Raw genomic sequence first — 18,954 nt, 5'->3', positions numbered from 1 at the left:
AGGGTACACATGGTGGAAGATCAAGGTAATTGTGAGCAAGTGAGCAGTTAGAGTGGATGCACATTGATCTTTGTGGTCCTATGAGAACTTCAATGGGGAGGTTGATCTTATTTGATGGTATTTAATATTTATTGATGGTTTCTTACAGAAGGTATGGGTGTAATTTCCCCAAGTACAATACCGGTGTTTCAAACATTCACAAAATTAAAGACTATGATTGAAAATCAAGGTTCTCACACCCAACAATCATGACAAACGCAAATCCAAAAACTTGCACAGTTATTGTAAGGCTCATGACATTCACAGACAACAAACTTGTTCGTGTCCTCAGAAAAAAGGTGTTGCACAAAGGAAGAACTGGGCTATTGTGAAGATGGCAAGAAATGTGCTCAAGGGCAAACCTGACAAATGATTTTTGCGTTGAAGCAGTGATACGAGAACTTCCACAGTTAAAGCTCATGGCATTCACAGACAGCTAACTTGTTCATGTACCCCTCAAAAAAGATGTTGCACAAAGAAAGAACAGGACTACTGAGGAGATGACAAGAAGTGTGCTCAAGGGTAAACGTGACAAATGATTTTTGGGTTGAAGCAATGGATACAACAATATATCTTCTTCAATTAAGTTCAAAAGTTGTTATAAGCATCACACCTAAAGCAACATAGAGTAAAGTTAGTCATATCAGAGTCTTTGGGTGTAATGCCTACTATTCATGTTTTGGATACCTAGCTGCAAGGAAATGCTCCCCCAACCTCACTCCTCCCCTCCTAAAACTTGCTTCGGTGGGGAGAACTCCCTAAGAATGGCTCCCCACAACCCAAAATGATTCCTCAAGCTCCTGGAACAATTTTTGTTGTTACTTGACCACGACAGAAGAAATTATTAATTACTTGTGGCAAGCGGCTTAAGAAAGCTTAGTAGATTGTAGAATTATGCCTTCTTCAGTTTATATCTAGATTCTAGAGCTTAAAATTATTGTAAAATCATGTAATTTGCAGTTTAGTATATGGATTAAGAACTTAAAATTATTTGTCTTTCTTATTACCTATTTTGCAAACATTATATGACAGTTGAAGTTTGAACTGTAAACTGCATATTAGAACTCTTTGGTCATGATGCATTTCATGCTTGATGTTATATGTTGCAGTTTTTTTATGACAAGTGTTATCTGTTGAAACTCGAAGGTTGATGTTATTGTTGTTAATTTGATGATAATGATATAACCGTTAGATAATTGATGTTATTTGTGTAATAAATGGTTGAGGCCTTAATGATTATCATTAATCTACTACAAAAATATTTGTTTTCATATTCTCCACAACTAATTCGTCATTCTACATGTTCGTTTTAATATATATGCATCAAAATATATTGTAACATATATCATATAAAAACACTCTTAGAATGCTTCAATCCCAGAGTCTTTTGGAAATTCCAACTTTGCGTTCTTGCTCCCAACAACGATGTTTGAAAGTAATAATACATAGTCTTGAGGATAAAAGTAAGAAGTGTCTTTTCATAAGCTACAGTGAAGAATCTAAGACATATAGGCTCTATGATTTGGAAAAGGACATGGTTGCCAATGTAGATGTCGTCTTTGATGAAGACAATAGCTAGGATATGATTGGATTGATGTATCATTGCTAATTTAAGACAAAATTGATGCAAAGAAGGTTTATAAGAATGTTAAATTATAGCAAGAAAAGGCTTCATTTGACTTGTGCCTTAGTCAAATGGAGAAATTTGAATTTCCACATGAGCAGGATGACTTGAGTTGCAGTTAGCAAGAGTGACATGGCCAAATGACAGTTAAATCAGACAATTTGTGTTTGTAGGCTAGAAATAGAGTTGTGTATGAGTTGATTGCTAAGATCTAGCAATCTAGTGGAGTTATTGTTAGTTAAGCTCAGTTATTTGAGCTCTAGTCATGAATAGAGCTAGTAGGAATTCAGTTGAATAGTTGTAACTATTGTTAACTCACTGATCTCTCAGTTAACTGATCAATTTACTAAAAATAGCCCTAGTCATACAAGGAATTCAAATTGCCTAGTTGAGGTGGAGGAAAAGACACATTGTAATTATCAATTATATACTAGTTGAGAGTACAAGTTTTACATTGGAGCAGGTGATCAATTCCTTCAGGATTTGCACAAAGAAATAGGGAATTCTCCTATCTTTTAGGAGTTAATTTCCTCAAGGATTGTGCAAGGAAATAAGAGGATGGTTGAGGCCTACTTTAGCTAAGTGTTGGTCAGAGCAGGTCAGAGAGCAGGAGATCAGTATTGCAGTGCAGGTTGAGCTTCAAGAATTGAAGTTGTCATTGTAATAGATGCATATTCTCATCTGATTTAATACAAAACAGAGGGCTTTTTTTAGTTGGGTTCCCCAGTAAAAATATTGTGTTCATTGTGATTGAATGATTGCATGTGATTGCATGTGCTTTTATCATATGCTTTGCTTTCCGTGGATTGAGTAGAAAAAATTTGTGTCTTTTGTTTTCAGTCTGAATTCATTAGCAGCTGCAAATTTCGAGCTAGTTCTACATGTTATTGGAGCTATTAAAGACTACATCTAAACCATGTTCCATATCTTCTCTCAAAAAAAATTCAATTGCAGTGTTCTTGGAGCAGATTTTCTTCAGTGCTGGAAAAATGTCTTTCAATGGATTTAGGCTTGAGTATGCAATGGAGGGCACCTCAAATTTTTGTACTTGGAAAGACAAGATGGAAGTTGTCCTGGATGACAATGGAGTATGGGAATACACACAAACTGATATTCCAAAACCAACAGCATCGATGCACAAGCACTTGCTCAGTGGAAGAAAGACACAACAAAATCCAAGAGGATTATTCTGGAGGGTGTCAAAGATCATGTGGTTTTGAACTTGCATGGAAAGGAGACTCCATTTGCAATGTGGAAAACTCTCACAGATCTATTCCAAAGCAGCAGTGATGCCAAGAAATTGGCATTGAGAGATAAACTCAGGAGCATTCGAATGTAGAAAAATGAAACCATTCCTCAATACCTATCCAGATTCACTCAGATCAAAGATGAACTTGGAGTAGGAGAAAATGTGCCATCATCTAAACTTGCGAGCTTAGCACTCCTTGGCCTTCCGAAGCCCTGGCACAACTATCAGGATTTATTCAATGGAAGAGAGAAGCTCCCAGATTGGGAGAGACTTTGGTCTAATTTGGTGCAGGAGGAGATCAAAAGAAACACTAGAGATAGTGTCACATCCAAATCTGTGGAGGAAGAGAGACAAGCTCCCAGATTGGGAGAGACTTTGGTCTGATTTGGTGCAGGAGGAGATCAGAAGAAACACTAGAGATGGTGTCACATCCAAATTTGTGGAGGAAGAAAACCTTGATCTAACAAGCAAAGGAAAGAAAGCCATGGGCAAGAAGGCCCAAGGCAAGGCAAAATCCAGCCAGAACCATGGCAAGAAGAAAAACCTCAATAAAATTAAATGTTTTCGCTACCATGAATATGGTCACTATGCAACCAAGTGTCCACAAAAGAAATGTGGGAAGAAGCTTGCAAGAGCAGCAAGAGGTGTTGCTTTCACATTACAATTCGAGTTGGATTTCACCCTCATTGCATGCATGGCAACTATTGTTTGAGGCAATGTATGGTACTTAGATTCCTGCGCTTCATTTCATATAACAGGAAGTAAGGAGTTCTTCAGCAGCCTGGAGGAGAAGGACCTACAATTACACATAGAACTTGGAGATGATGGGAGGTATAGTACCAAAGGGATTGGCATTGTCACCTTTAAGAGGGAGTCAAGCTCCCATCTTCACCTAAAGAATGTAATGTATGTGCCTGGTCTAAAGAAAAATTTAGTTTTTGTAGTTGTACTTGAAGACCGTGGATATGATGTGGTGTTCAGTAAGGGGAAAGCTTATCTGAAGCATGTTGCTACTGGACAAGTAAAACAAATTGGTGTTCGGGTTAAAAATATCTACAAGCTAGAGGTGGATGCATGCGCTGCATTGAGCAGCAAAGCAGAACATGTTTAGGGTCGAGATGTTAGAGAGCTCTACCATAAGCGCATGGGATACCTACACCATGGAGCTTTGAAAATAATGCAACAGGTCACCACTGAACTTCCAAAATGCACCCTTGATCAGCATGATGTGTTCAAGGGATGCACTCTTGGAAAATATGTTAAATCCTCCTTCCAGGGCCGAGATAGCAGAGTTGGAGCCATCTTGGAGCAAGTTCACTCAGATGTGTGTGGACCATTTTCTATAGTCTCAATTGCAAAGCACAAGTATTATGTGATCTTTGTAGATGATTTTTCTACAAATGTTGGATCTATTTTATGAAGAAGAAAGATGAGGTTTATTCAAAGTTTGTTGAATTCAAAGCCTTAGTTGAAAATGAGACTGGACAGAAAATTAAATCCCTGAGAAGTGATAATGGAGGAGAGTATGTGTCTAATGCCTTCAAAGAATTATGTGCCAAGGAAGGTATTAGAAGGGAGTTGATTGCACCTCACAACCCACAACAAAATGGGGTGGCAGAGAGGAAAAATAGAAGCATTGTAGGGGTTGCAAGAGCAATGTTACATGACCAGGGATTGCCACTATACCTGTGGGCAGAAATTGCCACTATACCTGTGGGCAAAAGCATGTAATACAATTGTTTATTTGCAGAATGAGAGCCCTCACAAAATCCTTGGAATGATCAAACCTAAAGAGGCTTTCTCTAAGAGCAAGCCAAATGTCTCCCACTTTCGCATTTTTGGATCCATGGTCTATTGTCATGTCTCTAAAGATAGCAGGAAAAAGGAGCCTACTGCAGAGAAGGGGATCTTTGTAGGATACACAAAGACACCTCATATTTACCAGGTGTATATGCCTTCACTCAAGATGACTGTGATGAGGAGAGATGTCAAATTTGATGAGGAGAAGGCCATGAGAAGCTCTCTAGAGCGAGAGTTGAGCATTCCACCAAAGGAGGAGCTTCTAGCTCCAAAGGAGGAGCCCTAGTCAGATCCACAAGATGTTGTGAAGCAGCCACATGTGGAGGAGCAGAGAGCAGACCGACGCAAACAGATTGGTGCAGGATGCTCAGAGCATGTTGGAGCTCCTAGCTCCTTGCGTAGACAGAGGAGATCACTAAACAGATATACCGGATATATGGCACTCATAACAGAAGTGATTGATCATGAGCCTTCTTCATTTGAGGAAGTGTAGAAATTCCTTGTAGATTCAAACTGCAGATTGTAATATGCTAAAATAATTGACTTGAATCTACTCTACTCATTAGCGGAAACAATAAACGATCGATGAAATCACGAAGCATAAAAGAGAAAGAATTCAATCACACATAACCTAAGTAACCTGACACGAGGATTCGGGTTTCATAGGATTCGAGATTCGTGGTGTTGGATTCGGACACGTTGACCCCCCAGAACAGGACACATAGGATTCGTTATATATTATTTTATTAAAATATATGTATATATTAAAAATTAGATATTTCTTACACAAATTTTAATTAATGATACAAATTTATTGATTTCAAATATAGATCTTCATCTATAGTTATTAGCATGCATAGTACATACAAAATTCAAATACATGTCAATCTATTATCTATTTCTTATGCTTGTCCCTCTTGCCACCACGAGAAATGTCTAATTTTTTAGTCTTGTTGGAAAATCAAGATCTTTGTCATTAATATCACCCTCTAAGCATTAATATCCAGAGGTATCTTTGTCATTACCTCTGTATCTGTATAGGGATCTTTGTCATTAATATCACCCTTTAAGCATTAACATAAGATAGAACAAGCATAACATGTCAAGTCAAGATTTTGTTTGAGTGATGTGTACATTTTTAGGAGGGTCATGATACAGGAGTTCGACAACCAATGTCACTAACATCAAGGTACATAGAGGGATTGGTGCTCTTGATTAAATACGAGTTCCATACCCTAATACATGACAAAATTCAATGGAAACATGGCAATCCCCCAATCCTAAAATCCTGAAAAACTGATAAGTCTGCTAGATTTTGAATGAAATCTACAATTCTACTTTCTCCATATGAAATCCAATGAGGCCGGAACCACTCTCAAACATCCTGAGTCATTTCATGGTAATGTTAAAAATTTAAGTAAAAGGATGAAAATGAAGATTAAGGAGAATGTCACTTTTACTTTAAGAATTTAACATTACCATGAATAGCATATCAATATTAGGGCCTAGACTTGATCATTAAGCTGCCAAAACGCTTGCCAAATGAAAATATGTGTGGCTGTAATGACCAAATGCGGCCTTTTCATACCCGTGCAGGTCACTTTTGCTGCCTAACGAGTCCTGGAAAACAGGACACGCTACCAAAATCGTGACACGCAGTCGGATTCGACGTGTCAAAATAGGACACGACGTGTCATGGTTTTTGGACACGAATCTCGAGAGAATCATGTCGGACACGATGGATTCGGGATTCGTGGGGCCTATAGGACGAATCCGATTATCTAGCACATAACACAATAATTTTCTAGTGAAAGCCACAGCTAAAAACCCCTACTATTTGTATATTGCATTAATCAAAAAATATGAGAAGATTACAATGCTTTGCTCAAGCCCGAGCAACCTCTACACTATCTCAATCTATCTCACTGCTTCACAAACAAGCTCCAGCCAATACTTAGCCAAATTTGTTACCTGCCAAGCTCCTATTTCCTTGCGCATTTTCCTAGGGAATTAGCCCGTATTTAATTGGGAAATTCCTCATCCATAACTACGCAATCCATCAATAGGCCTTCCTCTAATTGCATGCACCATCGGTTTAATTTAGATGATTTTACAATTGATAGTACATTGTCCCTGAACTCCAATCTCAACTAGGTCTTTCTCTGATCTGACATGCATGAGTTAATTATGAGTGAATCGTCAGTTTATTGGTTGAGCAATGCTAGTTACACCCCACTACTGGATCTCCCACTAATTCCTCCATCAGTTGGAACTAGTTTAACTGAATTTAACTCAGTTAAACTGAATTAAATAATTACAACTCAAAAGAACTCAACCTGGGCCCCTAAAATTTAGGAATCGTTCTACATGACTCTAGATAGACTCCCAACTCGAATTAACTGAGTCAACTAAGTCAAATTAAATTAATTAACTACTACAAGTTGCTATGAGAATTAGAATTACAATTTAATTCAAAGACAAAATTAAATTAGGATTTTCTTGTTGCATTTTTCAATAGGAAGCAGTTTCCTAGCAGGTGTGGGTAGGTGCCATGGTGGAGGAGAATGACTCCATCATGAAGAATGATGACTATGAGGTTGTGTCTAGACCCGAGGTCAAATCTACTATTCTATTATTGGCTATAGGTGGGTGTATAAGGTGAAACATGCAGCAAATGGCAGCGTTGAGAAGTACAAGGCCAAAATTGTGGCCAAAGGCTTCTCACAGGTAGAGGGAGTTGATTATGAGAAGACATTTGCCACTGTGGCAAGATACTCTTCTATCAGGACCATACTAGCATTGGCAGCACAAATGGGGTGGAAGATCCATCAGATGGATATTAAGACTGCTTCCTCAATGGAGTGGTTAAGGAAGAGATCTACATTGAGCAGCCTAAGGGATTTGAGACATTTGACAGGGAGGCACATGTGTGTAGACTCAAGAGCACCCTTTATGGTCTCAAGCAAGCACCTTGTACTTGGTACACTCGCATAGATTCCTATCTCAGTATATTGGGCTTCACTAAGAGTGAAGCGGATGCCAATCTCTACTACATTTTGGTAGATGGCAGTCTGCTCATCTTAGTCATGTATGTGGATGATTTCATACTGACAAGAGATGAGAGGTTGATCTAGTCTTGCAAGGAGGACTTTGCAAGAGAGTTCGAGATGAAGGATATGGGCTTGATACACTACTTCCTTGGTTTGGAGGTGTGGCAAGGAGATGGAGAGCTATTTGTTGGACAGGGGCAGTACACCTTTGAAATCCTTCACAGATTCCATATGCAAGATTGCAAGCCCATGAACACTCCTCTAGCTCCTAACTGGAGGAAAGAAGATGCTTCTATAGGAGAGGCAGTAGATGGCACTATCTACAGATAGTTGGTGGGGTCCTTGATGTACTTGGTGAACACAAGGCCTGATATTTGGGGTCCTTGAGCTAGAAACAAGATCTTTCTTCATAATTCTTCGTGACTCCATATCCCCAAAAGGAATTAGGTACTGGTCCACCATAAGGTGATCACCTTAAACCTTTTTCTTTACCTCTTTCCCCTCTTTTCTAGGTCTAGCCACGTTGGGCCACTTAGGGCATCAGTTTCCCGACAAAGTAGCGATGGAAAAAGTTCGATCTCCTAGCCTCTACTGCGTTGGTGTGTCCTCAAGGTCTCCTCCAAATTTGAAGAAATTTCGATGGTGGGATTGTGAGATATCCCAAGCCTTAGCTCTGAGATCAAAATTTGCCCCGGTGTTCCCTGGGCTAGTACCTCATAGGATCAATTTGACACCTTTAAGTGGAAATTCTTGTTTGTTCCTTTCCCCTTCGTTGTTTAGGTTAAGATCATCATCGATTGCTAAACTCCCTCCCCTTAACCTAACCTGGGTCCACTTGGTCCCGTGTGGTCCCATACCTTTGAAAAGTCAATTCTTCAAGAACCACTTAGGAAACCAAGTTCCATAAGGATTTTAGGAATTGGGAAGCTCCTTTACAAGACATATTCCTTAAACCTAGCCCTCAAATCCTCACCTCCTCCTAGAAAGCTTTGAACCTTGCTTGAAGAGCAAGCAAGCTCCATTCTTAACCTCCTTCTCAGAATAGGATCATCAAGGTTACTTCACATCCATTGGTTGATTCATCCTTCACAATGACTTTACACATACTGGGTCTCCTCCCATCGGTGAAAGTCCATAAAGAATAGGGAGTCTTAGCTGAGGTGACAGTGGGCTAAATCTCTATGGCTTGAAGCAAGCACCCCGGGTTTGGTATGAAAGGATTGATAGCTATTTGATGAAGCTAAGATTCACTAGAAGTGATGTTGATCCGAACCTTTACTTTAAGGTTGAAAATGATAAACCTCTCATACTGGTACTTTATGTGGACGACCCCTTTTTGACAGGTGCAAACCCTCTCATTCACAAATGTAAGAGAGAGTTGGCTTCTGAATTTGAGATGAAGGACCTAGGACTGATGCACTACTTCCTAGGATTGGAGGTCTAGCAAAAGCCAGGAGAAATTTTCCTATCTTAAGGAAAGTATGTTGTGAAGATATTGGAAAGATTTGGGATGGTGGACTGCAAGCCTGTGATTACCCCGATGGAACTTAAGAAGTTATGTGGTAGTGTTGTCAAACCTAAATTGGGAAATGCTTCTGAGTATCGTCATCACATAGGAGCGTTCTTGGTGAACTCTCGTCCGGACATATGTTTTGCAGTTAATAAGTTGAGCCAATATATGGTTGAGCCTCATCATATACATTGGAATGGTACCAAGAATCTTCTAAGATGTCCTCGGGGCACAATCACTCATGGACTGAGATACATTGTCAGAGATGCAAGGCTGCATGGTTATTCTGATGTCGATTGGGCTGGTAGTGTGGTGGATCGCAAGAGCACTTCTAGGTGTTGCTTTTCTTTGGGTTCAGCTTCGATATCCTGGATGAGCAGGAAGCAAAAATCAGTTGCCTGGAGCACCGTTGAGGCCAAATACATCGCTGCTAGTATGGCCTCCTGTGAAGCTTTCTGGATGAGGAAGCTCTTCAGTGAGCTATTTGGACATGTGTTGGATGCCACCATGATCCTCTGCAAGAAACATAGTGGGATCCAATTATTAGAGAATCTTGTATTTCATGATCGCTCCAAGCATATAGATACCAGGTACCACTTTATCCGAGATAGGGTACAACGAGGAGCAATAAGGCTCCATCACATTGGGATTAATGAGCAAGTCGCCGATATTCTGACAAAGCCCCTAGGGAAGGTCAAGTTCTTGGCCTTCCGAGAACGACTTAGAGTCATGGAGAGATCCTCTTATGAGGGTCCAGTGTGATATGGACATTGAGCTCTGGGAGCTCTGGGGGGCTTGGGGTACTTCTTGGAGCGATGAGCAACCATAGGGTGAATGGTTTAGCCTTCCCCTAGTGGTTTGTTGTGTACAGGGTGAGTGGTTCAGCCTTCCCCTGTCATACCCCATGGCGACATGTAGGCAAGATGAGTGGTTCATCCTTCTCCTGCTGAGACATCCTACCTCTGCAGTCTAGGACTCATGGGAAGTACCTCTCATCTGGCCAATGAGTAGGGAAATGAGGATAGGGACCATAGTACTACCAATGGACGCATCGTGTACTACCGTACTCCCTATGCTAGGATGACTGATATTGATCTGAGATCAATTGGAACTCACTTCAGATCAGTGAGAGTGGTATGAGACACTCTCTTTTGATTGGAACTGACTTTGGGTCAGTAAGAGTGGTATGAGACACTCCCTTTTATCTAGGATTGACTTCGGGTCAGTAGAGAATGGTATGATACATTCTCGATCACTTCTTCTTCTTCATAGTTCAGCAAAGCAAAGCAGTGCAGAGCAATGCATTGATGGCAGAGATAATACCAACTGGCAGATGGATTCACCGATAGAGTTCTCCCTAGTTGAGAGCGAGTGTTAAAATTGGCAACTAGGGCCAAACTACACATGGGTCATCTTATTTATGACAGCTGATATTTTTCTTGGATTCCTCTCTCTGAGAGGTGTAGGATTGATCTAAAGATCATCCAATTCCGACATGCAAAAATGAAGAGATGAATTTATTTGTATTATTGACAAATTGTCAAGGTCGGTCAGCAAGCAAAACAGGCATTCAAACCCCCAGCTCATCCTCAACGTTGCATATAAAAGGAGGAGACCTCAAGTCATTTTAACTTATCTCATCTCATCTCATCGTCTCTCTCTCTCCTCTTGTGATTGGGTATGTCTCCTCTAGAGGACTTGGTGGAAAGGAGGATCTCAAGCCCTAGCCGCAGCAAAGAAGGAGCCTAAAGACAGCATGAAGGAGCCTGGAAGAACAGCGTGGGAGTTTCTGTTTGCTGTAGGTGACAGCATGGTGAATGAGGTTGTTCTAGGGCATGAGTTAAGGATTGTTTTAGGTGTGTTTGCAAGGCAGGGAAGCCGCAGCTATAAGGAGAAGTTATGCGTTGAAGAGGTCTGCCCTAAACAGCGTGGAGTGTGCTGTAGGTACAGCGTAACTCTCAGATCCATTTTAGGCTAAGGACAGATCAGCGTAGGGCTTGATGTGTATGCGGTTGGGTGCTTGAAGGTGCAGACAGCTAGGCCGAGTTCTTGAAGGCTAAAATGCTGCTGATTTGATGGTGTTTGGGCACTGTTTTGGGGACCATTTGCTACAGGGGTTGCTGTGTGCTAGGCCGCAGGCCATAGCACCACAACAAGGGCTGCGTAGGGCAGTCAAGGGCTGGCATATGCCCTAAGGCAGCATCGTAGCAAGGGAGGAGCTCCTCAAGGGTGTGCCACAGCTCTCTAAGGGACTGTTTGGAGACTGTCAAGGGAGTTTAGGGCTGCAGCAAGTGCCCTAACCAGAACAGCAACCAACAGCGAAATGCAAACAGAATTATGAGCAGTGTTTTGGGCTGATTGAGCTTGTTGTTGGAGGCCGAAGTTGACTGGGTTTGACCGAGCTGCTTAGAGGAAGAATTCTGCCCTGTTTGACCAGCGTTGACTTTTCTGGTTAGGGCTTTTCTGCTGCTGTCATAAATTATCAAATTTGTAAATTTGTACTATCTCTCTCTGCTGAAGTATTGAAGAATATAAGAAGAACTGATCAAGGGTTTCCCCACATTGGGGTTTGTCCCTGGCTGGTGCCACATCTTGTCCTCTTGTCTTGGCTTGTCTTCCACTGTTTATGTTTATGTTCTATCTGCATTTTACTATCATGCTGATGTGATTGCTAAACTGAATATTGATATTGGGCTAATAAAGAAATTGAAGTAAATTGCTCTTAAGCATAGCTAAAATTAACAGTTATCCTAGGGGTTACCCATATTGGTGGGTAACAATTATCAAACACCTTAACCTCGACATGGCCCTTGTTGACTCCAAATTTAAATCCATCTTCCAAAGAATTATGATCTTCATAGACACCATGCAAGAAAACCAAGCCAAGCATATCCCCAATGACCTCAACACTCCAGTGGATTCGTTAGCCAAACATGCAACTAGTTTACCACCAGGAACTTTGATGGTTAATGGAACCATATGTGAGGTTCCCATCCCCTAATCTAATCCTATGACTAATCCCAAGCTATGTCACAAGGTTCGTCAAACTTTAACCTTGAGGTTCGAATTTTGGCGAACCTTGATATCTTACTATTTTATCCTATATTTCATTTTAAACTTAATATATATATAGAGAGAAATTGTATATAGACGAACCTAATGGCGAACCTCATCATCATCATCACCATGGCACAATGTTGCACTAACAATGGAATGCATGAGCTAGCCAAGGTGCAGAGTGTGCAAAGGGTCCATCTAATGGCACCAACATCAGCTCACTCCCTCTCCATAGTTAAAATCTATCAGACTCTCTGTCTAATGATGGTTGATAGGGAACATGTTCAATCATTGCATATCAAGGCCCCTTCGGCTGGGCAACTTCCTTCAATCTGCTTACAATTATGTTCACTACACCGCAGGATTTGTAGAAGGTACAGCATTTCCTCTATCTCCTCCAGTCCAACTACTGATAATCTTCTTTTCTTCTCTATGACTAGCTCCAATCTCTACCCACTCTACCCTATCCACTTGCCGGCCTCCCATTGCATCTATAGTCTTGATTGCGACCAAGAAGGGGTGAATAGGCCTGCAAGCAAACAATTGGATAACAGGAAATTCTCAGACGCAACAGAGCAAGGATCCCTTCACATCAAGCTAGACAGACTATAGGCCAAAATGGGCGCCATTTTGGAAATTCTGTCAACCCTGAAGTGTCAAATTCAAAGCCTGAGAGAGGACATACTTGGAATTTTCTCACAACTAACTTCAATTCAATCTGCTCAACGAGAGGAAGGACATCGAGACCAGCCCATAGCTTCTGCAGCCAATTCAGCGTACTATGTGGCACCAGCAATACCAGACCTGAACCAGGTTCCAGAAGAAAACATCATAATTTAGGATGACTAGTCTGTTTTTCAGCTTTCTTTTTTGAAATGACTACTAAATGTTGTAAAATTCTAGGAGTTTTCTATAGACACTATATACGCAGAATATTGTGGATGTATGTAAATGAGAATTGGTACAAAAGAGCTGACAGACTCAGGCTATTTTTGAGCAAACCAAACAGAATCAGCTCTCAAAATTCTGATTGTAAATTGTTGTGCCAAGAGCACAGATTCTGCTAATATAGATATTTACAGAATGTTAAAAAAAAGTTCATTTTATTAACATGAGGCTAGTGATTTGCACTTAGCTATGAAACATGAGCTCGTTTTCTCTACTTCCACTTCCAATTTGGCCTTGTCCCTTTGTAGTACAAAGGATTGAAACCCATGAGTTTATCATCAAGGAGAAAACACCATTCCAACGACAAGTGCAGGGGCCAGCTATGCCGCTCAAGTATTTCCCCTTCTATTTATGCTCCTCTCTTGCTCATTGTTACAGGTTCCTTTTATCTCTAATTGATCTCTCTTACATATTGAAACTTTATTGATCTCTAGCACTCTTGCGATCTAGTGATCACCTTCCGCCTCCCACTCACTTGGGCTTGCTTGGATCTATTGTCTCCATCAACCCTCTACCTATTGGCAATTGCTACAATTGGTACCTTCCTCTTCATTTGCTTTGATCTCCCTTTGTTGGACTGATCATTTACATCGTGTGGCATTTTCAGCTCCATCCCTAGTCACACCTCAATAAAACTTCATCCCCACCTCAAAGGAAGCTTAACAGAAGTTAAAAGTGAGGTGGTAACCATCTTCACTCAGAGCACTTGGGTCCTCCATAACTGCACTCATTATAGGTGTGCATGGCTTGTGTGTTTCTTTCATTGTATTTCGAGATATTACTTGCTTATTTTGATAAGAGAAGAGTGGAATTACAGGAACATAGATTTCGTTTCTAACCCTTCGTTCTTTCTTGTTGTTAGTTCATTTTCTTCCAGCCCAAATAGCTTGTTGCAAATTAGATGAGTTTAGGTTAGATAGTTTCATAGATAACTGACGATTTTCACCCACTTAGGGGGGTAATTAACTCTAGGATACTTTCTCAGTATGCTTGCCCACCAAAAGTAAAGGGGTAATGAATCAAACACTAGCTGTTTGATGATTTCATTTGGTTCAAAAGAGGGTTAGCAAGGCTGCATTTGTTCTCCTTTCAATTATGCACCTTCCTTTCATAAATTAATTAACCCACATAAGAGGAAAGAGGTCAATAAACCAGCATTGCTTCTTTTCTTTTTATTTTCTTAGCTACTTATTATCTTTGCTGCAAATCAACTTTATCAAACTCGCTAACAAATTCTTCCCAAATTTATGCCATTAATAATAATAAACCCTATAATTAACAGAGTGGCCTTCTCTTGTTCTTCCTCTTTACCTGCTTTGCCTCTCCTAGTTTCCCCGTTTTTCTTAAAAAGCAAGCGGCAACTCCAAGTCCCTTCCAAATATCCCAGCTTGGGCCTTCCTCCTTGTGGTAGTATGTTACATTACTCTATTTATTATACTACATTATTTTATTTAGTTAGCTTAAATAAAGAAGGATGAAATATATTTACCTTCAAACTACCGAAGGATATTAATCTTCGATTCAGTGTTGCGGGGGAGCACCCCCCCCCCCGATCCCGCTCCCAATCCGCCGGGTCGAGAGCGCGCTCCCGAACAAACAAACAAACAAACAAAAAAAAAATCGCTCCCTACCTTTTCGCCTTTTTGGGAGCGTTTTGCCTTTTTTGCAATTTTTTTTCGGGAGGATGTTTGAGAGTGGTTCCGGCCTCATTGGATTTCATATGGAGAAAGTAGAATTTTAGATTTCATTCAAAATCCACCAGAGTTGTCAGTTTTTCAGGATTTCAGGATTGGGGGATTGCAATTTTTCCATTGAATTTTGTCATGTATTAGGGTATGGAACTCGTATTTAATCAAAAGCACCAATCCCTCTATGTACCTTGATGTTAGTGACATTGGTTGTCGAACTCCTCTATCATGACCCTCCTAAAAATGTACACATCACTCAAACAAAATCTTTACTTGACATGCTATGCTTTTTCTATCTTATGTTAATGCTTAGAGGGTGATATTAATGACAAAGATCCCTATACAGATACAGAGATAATGACAAAGATACCTCTGAATATTAATGCTTAGAGGGTGATATTAATGACAAAGATCCTGATTTTCCAACAAGATTAAAAAATTAGACATTTCTCGTGGTGGCAAGAGGCCCAAGCATAAGAAATAGATAATAGATTTACTTCTCTTTTCTAGTTTCTAGTAGTTTTTATAACTATTGACTCTTTCATATTTATTATGATATTTTTTTAAACAATATATGACAATTTAAGTTTGAAGTTGGCAATTATAACTCATTAGTAATGAATTATGAATATGATGCTTCATGAAAGTTGAAAGTTGTTTCATTTCATTTCATTTTATAACATTTCATTTCATGTTAGATATTATTTGTTGTAATGGTTACACTTAGCTTACAAGTATAACTTTGGTGATCAATGATGATAAATGTTATATATTGAATTTTGAAAGCTTGGAACTTTAAGATTGATGAATCATGAGACTCAATATGTTGTATGTTACTATGTTACTAACTTGTGGACGTGGTTGATGAAGATTATAACTTCTAGATGATTGTTGTTATATGGTTCAATCTATGTTTTTTTATGTTTTTCATATCTAATTCATTATTCTACATGTTTTTGTTGACATATATGTATCAAAATATAAAATATATATATATATATATATTATATAAAAAATGCTCCGGGATTCGCTCCCAAACCGGGAGCTTCTGAAAATGTCACTCCTGCTCCTGTTTTCGCTCCCGCTCCCAAGTAACACTGCTTCGATTCATGAATCAAGTTGTTGCACAGCAAAGGACATGTTATACAAGGGTTCCTAATGTTAAGATGCACGAATAGGCATAGGGTAGTTATTATTCAGAGTGATAAGCCACCCTGGTCTGGCATAACGAAAGGTTTGGCGTTCGAAGAAACAGAACAGCTGTAAGGACTAGTAAATATCAGATGATGGAAGTGTTAATATGTTATATGCAATACTGAATTCACTCATAAGTCCAAATACAATGCCATATGGGCAAATGGCAAGAAAAATAATTGAAAACCCTGTGATCAGTTTATAACTTCTGAGAAACTCTACTTCATCACTATGCCATAAGCAATATTTATTAAGAGCATTCTGAGACAAAGCTTCTCTATCTGTACGAATTAAGCTATAATCTGTGGTAAAAAGTTCCAGACCTCAATAGCATAAAACTGAATACCAAGGGAGAAATACTGCAGCTATAACACACTACCAAATAATCATCAAAGCAACACCTCTTAGTGATTTCCGGGGTTAAAAATGGGAGGAAATGACATTTAATAGGAACAGTGAGCTAAGCCAGAAGTTAGAACATCACCAGTAGGAACATCAAGCTATGCCGCAGGGTTGAACTGGGAATTAATGAGGGTTTTCAAAACCTCCCACTTAGTGACTGGGGGATCACCCTCCCTACCAATAGTAGTTTCAGCAGCTGGGAAGGCACAACCAGGAGCACCAGTAGCGGAAAAGGCAGTAGAGACAAAGACTATTATATTCTATTTCAGCAGCAGTGGAGGCGAAGACAACAGATGGTAAGCTTTTGCTAACACCTATTTTAGACATTTTTTACAGAGAATATACAAAGTGGGTTTGGCCAAGTGACTGCCGTGAAGCAATTACTGACATGTTATTGCAGCTCTGAATCTTATGCATTCAATCTGGCCACACAAAAACTCAAGGATCAAATAACAGAAAAGATTAAATACAAATATGCTACTAATAACAGAAAAGACTAAATACAAATACACTATGAAGGAGACTATGCACAGCACCTTGCTACAAAATTACAAATATAAGTTTTTAAAGGGGAGTATTCCTAGGGATATGCAACTATAGTAAGATGGCATATAATTACGAAAATCACATAGATAAGGATCACAGGTAAGGAAGCCAGACAGTAAAAGAGTATTCATTGAGGTATGAAGCTATAGAAAAAGAGAGTATTCATAGGGATATGTCAATATAGTAAGATAGCATGCAATTAGGAACATTACATAGATATCAACCACAAGAGAAAGAACCCACAAGGCATCACACGAAAATGGCTTGAAGTGAGGGAGATGCTCTCACATCAACTTGCACCCTGAAGCCAACTTCCGGGTTAATAAAGCTTTTGATGCAAGGAATGCATGATCAACCACCTCCATCCCAAAACTGTTATTCACATATGATGTTAGTCACAACATACACCCAACACACACAGAGAATACCACTATTTAACTGGTATACTGAATAATTTACAAATCTCAAATAAATTAACCAAACTATACACCCAAAGAAATGCAGGGCATCCGGAACATAGCAGAAAGCATGAATCGCCAAAGCATTTAAAAGAACAAATCCCAAAAAATACTTATTATTAAAATTTACCCTATATCGAGAAAAGTAAAGTGGAGTAACCTGAATGTAGGGCGTGAGAAGAGACAGCTGGAGCGCCCATCCAAACTGGACTCCTGCAGCTATCATACAACTAAGAATCAAGGTTTGCAGGCTACTCCTATTAGCATTATTATTATTATTATTGCCAGATCCAGCTATTTCTCCATTTTCAGGTCTCAAATTCGATTCACCGGAATCAGAAACCGCAGACAATTCAATTTGTGCCTGATCCAAATGTTTGTACGGAATACGAATTTCCTTGGGCGCCATGCTTATCTATATATACAATTATTTATCTAATTTTTTCTCAACTGTGTAAACCCCGGCAGTATCCATAAATGCGATTTTTCCTTCAAGACATAGATCTGGGCATAACAATCAAGAACCCAATGGAATGACTCTTCACAGGATCTGTGCTCTGATCTATGTTACATATACAATTATTCATTTATTTTCTTCTCAGTAGTGTAAACCCGTGCGGCATCCACATAGATCTGGGCATAACAAGCAAGAACCAAATGGGTTGACTCCTCCCGGTATTTGCGCTGTAATCTACGTTAAAGCTGCCGACTCCTCTTTGTTTCTAATGTAATCCGTGTGAAGGAACTTTACAATGAAAACCCTCTACCACTGTTGAAGAAATGGAATACCGTCTTTCGAATTCTTGCACAATTACTTCGAAGAAATTGTTCGTTACTGTTTGGATTAGTGTTATTTTGACCAAAGAAAATCCCCTCAGAGTTCAGCCATCCATGAGAAAGTGCGCGTTTCTAAGGCCCATGTGGCTTTTAAACGAAGTTTCTTGGACCAAATTACAAGCACCGACGGATTCCTCGTGTGATCTACTGATTGGATTTGGGCTGGGCCACATGCCAGCTCTTTTTGATTGGGACGTTAAATCTTGCTCCAGGTTTAGCTCTGGATGAATATCTTGAGAAATTACAATCTAAGGATTTGAGTACAGATTGGTTTTTGAGGGGGTTGGTATTGGTCACACATTACAACTCATGCTTATTGATAGATTTGCATAGGGTTGGTGTGATAATTACAATATAAGCATTAGTGATGGGATACCTTGAAGTCTACATAACTTTGTACTTGATTTTGTTGACATAAAGTGAGATGTGTGGTTTGTGAAAGGTAAAGTATTATAGCTGTTTGCTTTGAACTTTTTAATTAAATTTGTCATTAACAAGTTTTAAGGTTGGTTTGATATTATAGTAGTTTGTTTGGACCTTTTAAATTAAATT

The 18,954-nt window shown here is 39.6% G+C and overlaps 1 protein-coding gene across 1 annotated transcript in view; it reads right to left on the bottom strand.

Moving 5' to 3' along the window:
* SUT2 (sucrose transporter 2) overlaps positions 1-18,456 on the bottom strand; it is a 107,714-nt gene extending 89,258 nt beyond the window's left edge. Inside the window, exon 1 of the mRNA XM_089431689.1 lies at positions 17,726-18,456. Within this exon, the coding sequence (XP_089287815.1) occupies positions 17,726-17,974 (249 nt within the window). The 5' untranslated portion in view covers positions 17,975-18,456. The remainder of the gene's footprint in view (positions 1-17,725) is intronic.
* Between the last annotated feature and the right edge of the window lie 498 nt (positions 18,457-18,954).

Source organism: Pinus tabuliformis, chromosome 5_1 (genome assembly GCF_031772625.1).
Source record: "Pinus tabuliformis cultivar Carrire ecotype Pingquan chromosome 5_1, CPIR1, whole genome shotgun sequence".
Taxonomy (NCBI): Eukaryota; Viridiplantae; Streptophyta; class Pinopsida; order Pinales; family Pinaceae; genus Pinus; species Pinus tabuliformis.
The sequence above is the reverse complement of the archived record's forward strand: the minus strand, read 5'-3'. Positions and strand labels throughout refer to the sequence as shown.